General features: G+C 42.5%; 1 protein-coding gene across 1 annotated transcript in view; it reads left to right on the plus strand.

Moving 5' to 3' along the window:
* Positions 1 to 14,010, plus strand: part of mrpl37 (mitochondrial ribosomal protein L37) — a 37,988-nt gene extending 23,978 nt beyond the window's left edge. The window contains exons 4-7 of the mRNA XM_070887228.1: positions 1,207 to 1,392; positions 1,835 to 1,989; positions 12,838 to 13,041; positions 13,659 to 14,010. Of these exons, the coding sequence (XP_070743329.1) occupies positions 1,207 to 1,392; positions 1,835 to 1,989; positions 12,838 to 13,041; positions 13,659 to 13,736 (623 nt within the window). The 3' untranslated portion in view covers positions 13,737 to 14,010. The remainder of the gene's footprint in view (positions 1 to 1,206; positions 1,393 to 1,834; positions 1,990 to 12,837; positions 13,042 to 13,658) is intronic.
* Positions 14,011 to 14,343: the final 333 nt, after the last annotated feature.

Genomic DNA, 14,343 nt, shown 5'->3' on the forward strand with positions numbered 1-14,343 from the left:
AATGTGGAGTTGAACCTGTGCTGAGTTAGTGGATTCTAATCTGTGCCAGACAAGCATTTTATTGGCCACAACACACTTGAAAAACAACAAAGGTTCCTGTCATTCAGTAATTCTAACTGGAATTTAAAAGTAAATAGAGGAGAGAGAAAAGCTAGGTTCAGTTCTGGCAAAGGGTTTATAACCAAAATTATGATCTCTCCTCTCTTTTCAGGTGCTGATGGACCTGCTGTGCTTCCAACATTTTTCAGTGTTTCATGATTTGCAGTGTTTACTTGTTAATCTGGACATGTATTGGAAAATACGTGTGTGGATAATGGATATAAGGTTACGTTTGGTTGCAGTGTTTCTGACAAGTCAAATGACATATATATTAGGGCATAGACAGGTGGATCATTATACAAGGTGCCTAAAGATGACTATCACCCGTGAAGCTGTACTCAGAAAAGAGTCAGCACCCTCAGGAGATGGACTCTGGATGAGGGAAAATTATAGGGCCGCTGATTGGACAAGACTGTAGCCCAGGTCCTTTACATAAGAACATAAGAATTAGGAACAGGAGTAGGCCATCTAGCCCCTCGAGCCTGTTCTGCAATTCAACAAGATCATGGCTGATCTGGCCGTGGACTCAGCTCCACTTACCTGCCCGCTCCCCATAACCCTTAATTCCCTTATTGGTTAAAAATCTATCTATCTATCTGTGATTTGAATACATTCAATGAGCTAGCCTCAACTGCTTCCTTGGGCAGAGAATTCCACAGATTCACAACCCTCTGGGAGAAGAAATTCCTTCTCAACTCAGTTTTAAATTGGCTCCCCCGTATTTTGAGGCTGTGCCCCCTAGTTCTAGTCTCCCCGACCAGTGGAAACAACCTCTCTGCCTCTATCTTGTCTATCCCTTTCATTATTTTAAATGTTTCTATAAGATCACCCCTCATTCTTCTGAACTCCAACCATTAAAGACCCAGTCTACTCAATCTATCATCATAAGGTAACCCCCTCATCTCCGGAATCAGCCTAGTGAATCGTCTCTGTACCCCCTCCAAAGCTAGTATATCCTTCCTTAAGAAAGGTGACCAAAACTGCACGCAGTACTCCAGGTGCGGCCTCACCAATACCCTATACAGTTGCAGCAGGACCTCCCTGCTTTTGTACTCCATCCCTCTCGCAATGAATGAAGTTTAATGAATACTTTTATTTTCTTTGCAGAGTCTGATGTATTCCGGGTTTGTGGTTTGAATGGAATCCTCTTGAGTAGTAAGCAGCCTTTACCAACAGTAGCAGGAAAAGAAGAAATATTAAGCACTGAAAGCCAGGCCCTCCCGACCTTCTATCCCATCTCTCCTAATATTGATCTGCAGCAAACACATGTCTATGAAGAACGCAATGACACAGGTGGGTTTTTTGATTGGTTCTTTGGTACAAATCCTGTAGTGGGACTGGCAGGACTCAGTTTCTTATCCATGATTCACCAATCAATGGGGAAGGTGAGAAAAAAAGCAGTAGTCTTATCAGCACTGTACATGCAACTTGGCACCCATTTAGAGTTAAACTGGCGGAATCCTGTGCACACCTTGCTTGCTGTGCTGTTAATGAGGTGGTTAAAGGGCTGAAGGAAATAAATATCTCAAATGGTGTAGAAAAGGGATAAATATCATCTGAAAAATTATTTTGAAAATTCAGTTTAATGGAATGTTATGTGATGTGTATTTTAATTTTGGGACATCAAGCACCCCCAAATCAATGGGGTTTACCTGCAGTATTCTTTATGTAATTAGCAATTCTACTTTTATGATACTCTCACCCATTTACAAATTTCTTAATTATTTCTACACAGGTTTCCGTGATGGGTACCCTTTTCCTCATGCGCACACACTGTATATTACAGACTCCGCTGTTAACATGGCAAGGTTCAGACCAGAACCACTGAGGGCCAAGATGATCATGTTCACATTTGCAAATGCCCTTGCAAGGGCCAAGCTGCTATATGGTGTAAGTTTCGGTGTCTCTGATGTGCATCTGTTGAAGTTGAAATTCCACCTACACTTAATGGCCCAGAAATTCCTGCCTCCTGAGTCCGTACGGACCCGGGCAGGCATTGAAAAAGCCGGTTTTCAGCGCGCAATGCGCATGAGCTGAAAATCGGCTTTTCCAATTTGTCAAGTTTCTGGCTTGACAGATCTCCTGCATTTCGGGAGCGAGGACATTTGCATGGGCAAGATTGCGGTATTTACGCATATCTTGCCCGTGCAAATGTCCTCAAAACTCTTGCGCCTGATAAAAGCAGGCACATAGCATACTTTTACAGGCATAAGAGTTTAAAAACATACAAATATAAATAAATTAAAGTAAAAAAAACATTTTTAAAAACCCTGCCCAATAAGTTACATTTTTTAACCATAATTAAAACTTTAAAAAAAAATCTGCAGATTTTTATCTTTAAAAAAACATTTCTAAACTTTAATTTTTATTAGTGTATTTATGTGAGGTTATTTTAATGTTTTATGTAGTGTTTGTGTGTTTGGGGGTGTTTCTTGTTCATAGTAATAGGAATTTCAGATTTACAAAACTCCTATTACTATGAATGAGAAAATACTTACCCATGATTGGGTGTCCACACCTACGTGACTCCTGCGGACGTCCCAACGTGAACACGCTCCGTTGCGCAAGAAGAGGAGGCATCGAGTCCTGGATCTCGGGCGGGCATTCGACCAAAAGATAAGTGTGCATCTTTTCTCTTACTTTTAGTTGAACGCCCGCGGGAAGAAGAAACAGGAATTTCTGGGCCAATATGTTTGTGGTTAAATGTATTTGAATTTGGGAGTGCAATGGCACTCGGCTTTAGCTCAATAATGTTTAGTGGTATGGGAGTGAGAAAAATCAGAAGGGAAAGTCAAATAGTGGGAAGGAGATAGAGGAGCAGATGTGCAAAGAAATTACTGAGGTGCAAGAACCATAGAGTAGTAGTAATGGGAGATTTTAACTACCTCAATATTGAATGGGGCAGTGATTGTTAAGGGCAGAGACGGGGAGGAATTTCTGAAGTGTGCTCGGGAGAATTTTCTTGATCAGTATGTTTCCTACCCAATGAGGAAAGGGGCATTGCTGCATCTAGTCCTGGGGAATGAAGTGAGTCAAGTGAAGAATGTCACTGTCTGGGAGCATTTCTGGAATAGTTATCATAATATCGTAAGGTTTAGATTAATTATGGAGAAGGACAAGGAGCGATCTAGAATAAAAATACTTAACTGGAGGAGGGTTAATCTCAGTGACTTCAAGAGGGATCTGGCCTGGGTAAATTGGGCAGAAATGTAATGGAGCAATGGGCGGCCTTTAAAGAGGAGATGGTTCAGGTACAGTCTAAGTACATTCCCACAAGGGGGAAACCAAAAGTTCTCTGGATGACAAAGGAGTTAGAGTAGGATGAAGCAGAAAAAGGCGGTATATGATAGATATCAGCTTGATAATACAAGGGAGAATCAAGTTGAATATAAAAAATACAGAGAAATGAAAAAGGAATGTCTGGCAAAGAGACAGTAGAAGAATAGATTGGCAGCTAACATAAAAGTCAGTTGAAAGGTCTTCTATAGGTATACTAACAGTAAAAGGGTTATCATAGGAGTGGTGGGGCTGATTAGCAACCAAAATGGAGATCTATTGGTGGAGGCTGAATCATACAAATTTACAGCACAGGAGGCGGCCATTTGGCTCATCGTGTCTGCGCTGGCCAAAAAAGAGTTATCCAGCCTAATCCCACTTTCCAGCTCTTGGTTGGTAGCCTTGTAGGTCACAGCACTTCAAGTGCATATCCAAGTACTTTTAAAATATGATGAGTGTTTCTGTCTCTACCACCCTTTCAGGCAGTGAGTTCCAGACCCCACCACCCTCTGGGTGAAAACAATTTTCAACTGCCCTCTAATGCTTCTATCAATTACTTTAAAATTATGCCTCTTGGTTATTGACCTCTGAAGTACTAAATGAGTACTTTGCATCGGTGTGTACCAAGGACGAGGACTTTGCCAAACTTTGGTAAACGAGGAGGTTGCTAGGATACCGGATGAGATAAAAATAGATTAAAGAGGAGGTACTAGAAAGACTGGCATTACTTAAAGTGGATAAGTTACCTAGTCCGGGTGGGATGGGTCCTAGATTGCTGAGGGAAATAATGGTAGAAATTGCAGAGGTGCTGGCCAGATTCTTCCAATCCTCCTTAAATACAGGGGTGATGCCAAAGGACTGAAAGATTGCAAATGTTACACCCTTGTTCAAAAAATGGGAGAAGGATAAACCTGGCAATTACAGGCCAGTTAGTTTAATGTTGGTAATGAGGGGGAAGCTTTTAGAAACAATAACCTGGGAGAAAATGAACAGCCACTTGGGCGAGCATGGACTAATAAAGGAGAATCAGCATAGATTTGTTAGTGTTTGACTAACTTGATTGAGTTTTTTGATGAGGTAACAGAGAGGATGGATGAGGGCAGTCCAGTTAATGTGTATACGGACTTTCAAAAGGCATTTGATAAGTGCCACATATTAGGCTTGTTAGCAAAATTGAAGCCAGTCTGCGTTTGGCCTCCCGATTGTGGAAGAGATCACATCGTGAGCAGCGAATACAGTATGCTAAATTGCAAGAAATTCAAGTAAATCGCTGTTTCACCTGGAAGGAGTGTTTGGGGCCCTGGATAGTGGGGAGGGAGGAGGTAAAAGGGCAGGTGTTACATTTCCTGCGCTTGCCAGAGGGGAGGGGCTGATTGAGGAGTGGACCAGGGTGTCGCGGAGGGAGCGGTCCCTTAGGAATGCTGGGAGGGGAGGGGAAGACATGTTTGATGGTGGGATCACGCTGGAGGTGGTGGAAATGGTGGAGGATGATCTGTTGAATGTGGAGGTTGGTGGGATGAAAGGTGAGGACAAGGGGAACTCTATCGTGATTCTGAGAGGGAGGGGAAGGGTAAGAGCAGAAGTGCGGGAAATGGGACGGACACGGTCAAGGGCCATGTCAGCCGCAGTAGAGGGGAATCCTTGGTTGATGAAAAAGAAAGACATATTGGAAGCACTAGTGTGGAAGGTGGCATTGTCAGAACAGATGCAGCGAAGATGGAGAAACTGGGAGAATGGAATAGAGTCCTTACAGGAAGCGGGGTGGGAGACAGTGGGGCTTATAATAGATGTTTCTAGATAGCCGATCCCCAAAAATGGAGACCGAGAAGGTGAGATAGGGGAATATCACAGATGGATGATGTGAAGGTGAGGGAAGGATGGAAATTAGAAGCTGTAAGGCCGGATTTTTGGCAGGTTTGCGACCGGGTTCTCGCTGCGATTTGTCCCGCTGCGGTGAAAACCCGGTCGCAAAGCCAGGTCAGGATCCTCGGGTACCTGTTTGTGGCGGCGCTTCCAAGTACTGCCGGGGAGAGGCGTGCCGACGAGCAACGACTTGGATTGTGTTTGCGTCCGAGTTTTGGCTCTTTCCCAACCCGTACGCCATGCCCAGAATAGCTGTCGGTGCAGCCCTGCCTGCAGCAATTAGATAGTTACGGGTCTTGTAAATGTTTTTTGGAATCCCCCCCCCCCCCCCCTCCCCCGGACTAAAGTTGCCAAAACTCTCATTTTGCACCTCAAATGCTTGTGCAACATCTCCTTTACCACCCTGATACAGGCATAAAGGATGAAATTTCAGCTTAAAAACGGTAGTGCAGCGAAAATGGTAAGTTTCACGCCGAAAATCCGACCCAAATTGAAGAAATTTTCTAGTTCTGGGTGAGAGCAGAAAACGGCACCAATACAGTCATCAAAGTACCAGAAAGAGGGAGGGGACCTGAGTAGGTCCTGAACAAAGAATGTTCCACATATCCCACAAAAAGGCAGGCATAGCTAGGGCCTGTGCAAGTCGCCATATTTGGAGGAAGTGAGTGGAGTCAAAGGAGCAGTTGTTCAATGTGAGAATAAGTTCAGCCAGGTGGTGGCAGTGGATGGGGACTGGTTAGGCCTCTATTCAAGGAAGAAGCAGTGAGTTTGCCACGGTTCAATTCTAGGACCATTGCTGTTTTTGATGCACATTAATGACTTGGGGTTACAGGGCACAATTTTGAAATTTGCAGATGACACGAAACTTGGAAGTGTAGTAAACAGTGAGGAAGGTAAAAATGGACTTCAAGAGGACAATGACAGGCCTGTGGAAAGGGTGGACACGTGGCAGATGAAATGCAACACAGGAAAGTATACGGTAATACATTTTGGTAGGAAGAATAAGAGACGAGACAATACACGCTAAATTATACAATTTTAAATAGGTTGCAAGAGAGAGGAAGACCTGGGAGTGTTTGTTCAAAAATCTTTGAACACAATAACATAAGAAATAGGAGCAGGAGTAGGCCATTCAGCCCCTCGAGCCTGCTCCACCATTTAATAAGATCTTGGCTGATCTGATCTTAGGCTCATCTCCACTTCCCTGCCTGCTCCCCATAACCCTTTGCTCCCTTATCGTTCAAAAATCTGTCTATCTCCACCTTAAATATATTCAATGACCCAGTCTCCACAGCTCTCTGGGGCAGAGAATTCCACAGAATTTACAACCCTCATTTCAGTCTAAATGGGTGACCCCTTATTCCTAAACTATGCCCCCTAGTTCTAGATTTTCCCCACTAGTGGAGACATCCTCTCTGCATCTACCCTGTTGAGCCCCCACAGTATCTTATATGTTTCACTATCACCTCTCATTCTTCTAAACTCCAATGAATATAGGCTCAACCTTTCTTCATAAGTCAACCCCTTCATCTCAGGAATCAACCTAGTGAACCTTCTCTGAACTGCCTCCAATGCAAGTATATCCCCCCTCAAATAAGGAGACCAAAACTGTATGCAGTATTCTAGGTGTGGCCTCAATAATACCCTGTACAGTTGTAGCAGGACTACCCTGCTTTTATACTCTCTCCCCCTTGCAATAAAGGCCAACATTCCATTTGCCTTTCTGATTACTTGCTATATCTGCATGCTAACTTTTTGTGTTTTATGCACAAGGACTCCCTGGTCCCTCTGTATTGCAGCATTTTGTAATCTCCATTTAAATAATAATCTGCTTTTTTACTTTTCCTGCCAAAGTGGCTAACCTCACACTTTCCCACATTATACTCCATCTGCCAAATTTTTGCCCACTTAGCCTGTCTATATCATTTTGCAGATTATTTTGTGTCCTCCTCACAACTTGCTTTCCCACCCATTTTTCTATCATCAGCAAACTTGGCTACATTACACTCAGTCCCTTCATCCAAGTCATTAATATAGATTGTAAATAGTTGAGGCCTCAGCACCAATCCCGATGGCATCCCACTCGTTACAGTTTGCCAACCGGAAAATGACCCATTTATCCCGACCCTCTCTTTTCTGTTAGTTAGCCAATCCTCTATCCATGCTAATATATTACCCCCAACCCAGTGGGCTCTTACCTTGTGCAGTAACCTCTTATGTGGCACCTTATCGAATGTCTTCTGGAAATCCACTGGTTCCCCCTTATCCATCCTGCTTGTTACATTCTCAAAGAACTCCAGCAAATTTATCACAATGATTTCCCTTTCATAAAACCATGTTGACTCTGCTTGACTACATTATGCATTTCCAAATGTCCTGCTACTGCTTCCTTAATAATGGACTCCAGCATTTCCCAACGACAGATGTTAATCTTACTGGTCTATAGTTTTCTGCTTTCTGTCTCCCTTTTTTAAATAGGTGCGTTACATTTACAGTTTTCCAATTCGCTGGGACCTCTCCAGAATTCAGGGAATTTTGGTAGATTACAACCAATGCATCCATTATCTCTGCAGCCACTTATTTTAAGATTCTAGGTTGCAGGCTATCAGGTCCAAGGGACTTGTCCACCGTTATTTTACCGAGTACTTTTTCTTTAGTGATAGTGATTGTTTTAAGTTCCTCCCTCTGCATGGCCCCTTGATTATCCATTATTGGGATGTTTTTAGTGTCTTCTACTGTGAAGACCGATACAAAATATTTGTTCAAAATCTCTGCCATTTCCCTGTTCCCCATTATTAATTCCCCAGTTTCATCCTCTAAGGGACCAACATTTACTTTAGCTACTCGCTTCCTTTTTATATACCTGTAGAAGCTCTTACTATCTTACTTTATATTTTTTGCTAGTTTACTTTCATAATCTATCTTTTTTTAGTTGTCCTTTGCTGTTTTTTTTTTAAATTTCCCAATCCTCTGGTCTCCCACTAATCTTGCCAACTTTGTATACCTTTGTTTTCAATTTGATTCCATCCTTTACTTCCTTAGTTAGGCACAGATGGTTCTCCCTTTTAAAGTCTTTCCTTCTCACTGGAATATATTTTTGTTGAGAGTTATGAAATATCTCCTTAAATGTCTGCCACTGCTTATCAACCATTTCACACTTTAATCTATTTTCCTAGTCCACTTTAGCTAATTCTACCTTCATACCTTTTGTAATCGCCTTTATTTAAGATCAGGGCACTGGTTTGTGATCCAACTTTCTCACCCTCCAGCTGATTTTGAAATTCAACCATGCTACGATCACTCTTCCCTAGAGTGATCCTTTACTATGAGATCATTTATTAATCGTGTCTCATTACACTGTACCAGATCCAAGATAGCCTGATCCCTGGTTGGTACCGCAACGTACTGTTCAAGGAAACCATCCTGACCGGATACACACTATGAACTCTTCATCAATACTACCTTGGCCAATTTGATTTGTCCAATCAATATGAAAATTAAAGTCGCCCATGATTATTGCTGTCCCCTTCTTACAAGCCTCCATTATTTCTTGATTTATACTCTTAACCGTGTAGCTACTGTTAGGGGGCCTGTAGACAATGCCCACCAGTGACATCTTCCTCATTTTATTTCTTATCTCCACCCAAACTGATTCTACATCTTGATCTTCAGCACCAATATCATTTCTGACTACTGCACTGATCTCATCCTTAATTAACAGGGCTACCCCACCTCCTTTTCCTTTCTGTCTATCCTTCCGAATTGTCAGAAACCCCTGAATATTCAGTTCCTAGCCTTGGTCACCTTGCAACCACGTCTCTGTAATGGCCATCAGATCATACCCATTTATAATCTATTTGTGCCGTCAACTCATCTATCTATCTGAATACATGCAGCATTCAGAGAGCTTTTAATTTTGTCTTTTTACCATTTTGAAGGTGGCAGGATAGGTTAATAAAGCAATTAGTAAATAATATGGACCACATGGACTGCAGGAGTTCAAAAAGGCAGCTCACCACCACTTTCTCAAGGGCAGTTGGGGATGGGCAATAGAAAATAGACATAGAAACATAGAAAATAGGTGCAGGAGTAGGCCATTCGGCCCTTCTAGCCTGCACCGCCATTCAATGAGTTCATGGCTGAACATTCAACTTCAGTACCCCATTCCTGCTTTCTCGCCATACCCCTTGATCCCCCTAGCAGTAAGGACCTCATCTAACTCCTTTTTGAATATATTTAGTGAATTGGCCTCAACAACTTTCTGTGGTAGAGAATTCCACAGGTTCACCACTCTCTGGGTGAAGAAGTTCCTCCGCATCTCGGTCCTAAATGGCTTACCCCTTATCCTTAGACTGTGACCCCTGGTTCTGGACTTCCCCAACATTGGGAACATTCTTCCTGCATCTAACCTGTCTAACCCCGTCAGAATTTTATATGTTTCTATGAGGTCCCCTCTCATTCTTCTGAACTCCAGTGAATACAAGCCCAGTTGATCCAGTCTTTCTTGATAGGTCAGTCCCGCCATCCCGGGAATCAGTCTGGTGAACCTTCGCTGCACTCCCTCAATAGCAAGAATGTCCTTCCTCAGGTTAGGAGACCAAAACTGTACACAATACTCCAGGTGTGGCCTCACCAATGCCCTGTACAACTGTAGCAACACCTCCCTGCCCCTGTACTCAAATCCCCTTGCTATGAAGGCCAACATGCCATTTGCTTTCTTAACCGCCTGCTGCACCTGCATGCCAACCTTCAATGACTGATGTACCATGACACCCAGGTCTCTTTGCACCTCCCCTTTTCCTAATCTGTCACCATTCAGATAATAGTCTGTCTCTCTGTTTTTACCACCAAAGTGGATAACCTCACATTTATCCACATTATACTTCATCTGCCATGCATTTGCCCACTCACCTAACCTATCCAAGTCGCTCTGCAGCCTCACAGCATCCTCCTCGCAGCTCACACTGCCACCCAACTTAGTGTCATCCGCAAACTTGGAGATACTACACTCAATCCCCTCATCTAAATCATTAATGTACAGTGTAAACAGCTGGGGCCCCAGCACAGAACCCTGCGGTACCCCACTAGTCACTGCCTGCCATTCTGAAAAGTACCCATTTACTCCTACTCTTTGCTTCCTGTCTGACAACCAGTTCTCAATCCATGTCAGTACACTACCCCCAATCCCATGTGCTCTAACTTTGCACATCAATCTCTTGTGTGGGACCTTGTCGAACGCCTTCTGAAAGTCCAAATATACCACATCAACTGGTTCTCCCTTATCCACTCTACTGGAAACATCCTCAAAAAATTCCAGAAGATTTGTCAAGCATGATTTCCCTTTCACAAATCCATGCTGACTTGGACCTATCATGTCACCTCTTTCCAAATGCACTGCTATGACATCCTTAATAATTGATTCCATCATTTTACCCACTACCGATGTCAGGCTGACCGGTCTATAATTCCCTGTTTTCTCTCTCCCTCCTTTTTTAAAAAGTGGGGTTACATTGGCTACCCTCCACTCCATAGGAACTGATCCAGAGTCAATGGAATGTTGGAAAATGACTGTCAACGCATCCACTATTTCCAAGGCCACCTCCTTAAGTACTCTGGGATGCAGTCCATCAGGCCCTGGGGATTTATCGGCCTTCAATCCCATCAATTTCCCCAACACAATTTCCCGGCTAATAAGGATTTCCCTCAGTTCCTCCTCCTTACTAGACCCCCCGACCCCTTTTATAACCGGAAGGTTGTTCGTGTCCTCCTTCGTGAATACCGAACCAAAGTACTTGTTCAATTGGTCCGCCATTTCTTTGTTCCCCGTTATGACTTCCCCTGATTCTGACTGCAGGGGACCTACGTTTGTCTTTACTAACCTTTTTCTCTTTACATATCTATAGAAGGTTTTGCAATCCGTCTTAATGTTCCCTGCAAGCTTCTTCTCATACTCCATTTTCCCTGCCCTAATCAAACCCTTTGTCCTCCTCTGCTGAGTTCTAAATTTCTCCCAGTCCCCAGGTTCGCTGCTATTTCTGGCCAATTTGTATGCCACTTCCTTGGCTTTAATACTATCCCTGATTTCCCTTGATAGCCACGGTTGAGCCACCTTCCCTTTTTTATTTCTATGCCAGACAGGAATGTACAATTGTTGTAGTTCATCCATGCGGTCTCTAAATGTCTGCCATTGCCCATCCACAGTCAACCCCTTAAGTATCATTCGCCAATCCATCTCAGCCAATTCACGCCTCATACCTTCAAAGTTAGCCTTCTTTAAGTTCTGGACCATGGTCTCTGAATTAACTGTTTCATTCTCCATCCTAATGCAGAATTCCACCATATTATGGTCACTCTTCCCCAAGGGGCCTCGCACAACGAGATTGCTAATTAATCCTTTCTCATTACATAACACCCAGTCTAAGATGGCCTCCCCCCTAGTTGGTTCCTCGACATATTGGTCTAAAAAAAAATAAATGCTGGCCTTGTCAATGACGCCCATAATCCCAGGAATGAATAAAACAAACATTCTGGGCTGTATAAATAGAGGCATAGAGTACAAAAGACAGGAAGTTATGCTGAACTTATATAAAATATTAGTTCGGCCCCAGCTGGAGTTTTGTAACCAATTCTGGGTACCACACTTAGGAAGGGCGTGAAGGCTTTGGAGAGGCTACAGAAGAGATTTACTAGAATGGTTCCAGGGATGAGGGATTACAGTTACTTAGATAGACTGCAGAAGCTGGGGTTGTTCTCCTTAGAGCAGAGAAGGCTTAAAGGAGATTTGATAGATGGTTAAAATCATGAATGGATAAGATCAAATAAATAAAGATAAACCGTTTCCAATAGTTGGAAGCTCAATAACCAGAGGGCACAGATTTAAGGTGATTGGCAAAAGAACCAGAGGTGACACGAGGAAAAACTTTTTTATGCAACGAGTGGTTAGGATTTGGAATGCACTGCCTGATAGTGTGGTGGATATTGATTCAATAGTAGCCTTCAAGAGGGAATTGCATAAATACTTGAAGGAGCAAAGATTGCAGGGATATGGGGAAAGAGCAGGGGAATAGGACTAACTATTGCTCTTCAAAAGAGTCGTGCAGACTCGATGGGCCGAATGGCCTCCTTCAGCGCTATGATTCAGGCATTCCAGGCATCTGTTCGCAAATGATTGCAGGAAGCATGCTGCAACTTGTGAGCAAACTGTGGTGACAAACCCTTTACCTGTGGGTTGTTAAACCTGATGGATAAAGAGGAAAGCATTTACTCAAAGACCAGTTCCATGGGGGCAAAGAGAAAATTCTAATTTCCTAAAACCACAAACTATATCTATAACCTTACAGGGTTTTAATGTACTGGACAGCTAAAACATTATGTATAACTATATTCAATTGTTTATAGTGTTGTATTACAGGAAACCGGAGTCTAATGTCTGGCTTCTCTTTTCACATAATTGAATGTAGCTGAAATGATCTAGAATCTTGTCTATTGTTCTGATTGTTTCATCTGGAATATATGGAATAGAATAAAGCATTGTTTTGCAATAGCTGAGGAGAACAGATTTCAAGTGAACCTGATTATTTACTGTTTTCCATTTCACAGGAAGAGCCAAAGGTTTTGGACAATCCTGTTACAGTACAATGCATTGCCATGAATGGAAGGATGTTCCAATTCCTGGTGTTGCAGCTAAATACCACAGATCTACAATCAAATGATGGTGTGAAAAACCTAATTTGGCTGGATCAAGATCAGCTGCTGTACGACTATGCAAAGTGCCTCCCAATAATCAGAAAGAAAACGGTTCAGGTAAGTACAAGTTGAACTGTTGGGGAAGCGATACTTAAGAACATGCATCAGAAAAACATTTCACAGCGATTGCTATCAATGGTTTCCCACCTTGCACGCTGATGTCGGCAGCCTTCCATTACCTCGCCCAAGTGGATGTGTCTTCTTGAAGCTATTTGGTGAATGTCAACAGGCTAGTTCCTATGTGGAGGTATCGCATCCTGTCACACTTTACAACATGGCCCGCTGAACGGCAGTCCAGAGTAGGAACATTGGCTGATTTTTTTTTTTCCCTCACTCACTCTCCTCCTATCCCACTGGTGTAGAAACAAATATTGTCTCACCATCACAATGACCGAGTTCAGCCTACTCAACTGAGACCAAGGCTGAACTTGCTGTGCATTTAACTGAGCAATTTGATCAGTTTTAATGACCTAGTAAATGTGTACCTTGGCATAAAAAACTTTCTTCAAGACCAGCACCATATGTGAAAATGTTGTGCTGTAGATGAGTCCCACAGTAAATTAATTGGATTGTTTGAAAATATTGGATAAAGTATCTGAAGAAGAGTATTTATTTTTTTAAATACTTATAACTTACCTGCTTGTGTTCAGAGATTGATGGTTTCTTCTCCCTAGGTTCCTGCTGGGCTGTCTGGATATTGTCCAGAGACATTCAGTAAGTTCCTTGCCTTGTACCTGCACGGAGCTGTATAGAATCGCATGGACAAGTGTTAACTTTTACCATAAAGAACTGTTACTCACCTGGAAACGCCAGGGAAACAAAGGATCTTGGTTCGATACCAGAAAAAATATGGACTAAACTGATTTAAAGTACAAACAGTGTAGACATACACAATCAATGTTGATTCGAATTTTATGAAGACTGGAGTGGAGAGATAAGTATTATATTCAAAACTATCATTCAAGATGGAGATTTTTTGAATTATTTATTTGGATAATGCTACTTTATTAAATATTTTGTTCACAATCTGTAATGTTCATTTGTACCATTTAATGCTCAGTTTCAGCCCTACAAGCTCTGTACTACAGAAACAATGCACTAACTAAAACAAGTGCCAAGATTAATGTACTCCTTTTATACATTGCAAGTAAAAATCCATCTCTAATATTTTAAAGTTCAGTTGCTGAACAAACTATAACTTAGTTCAGGTTGTATAAAACTCAAGCCCTTCATATAATGTCATATCTCATCATAGGCAGTCCCTCGAAATCGAGGAGGACTTGCTTCCGCTTTAAAAGTGAGTTCTCAGGTGACTGCACAGTCCAGTACAGGAATTACAGTCTCTGTCACAGGTGGGAC

This window comes from Pristiophorus japonicus, chromosome 8 (genome assembly GCF_044704955.1).
Source record: "Pristiophorus japonicus isolate sPriJap1 chromosome 8, sPriJap1.hap1, whole genome shotgun sequence".
Classification (NCBI taxonomy): Eukaryota; Metazoa; Chordata; class Chondrichthyes; family Pristiophoridae; genus Pristiophorus; species Pristiophorus japonicus.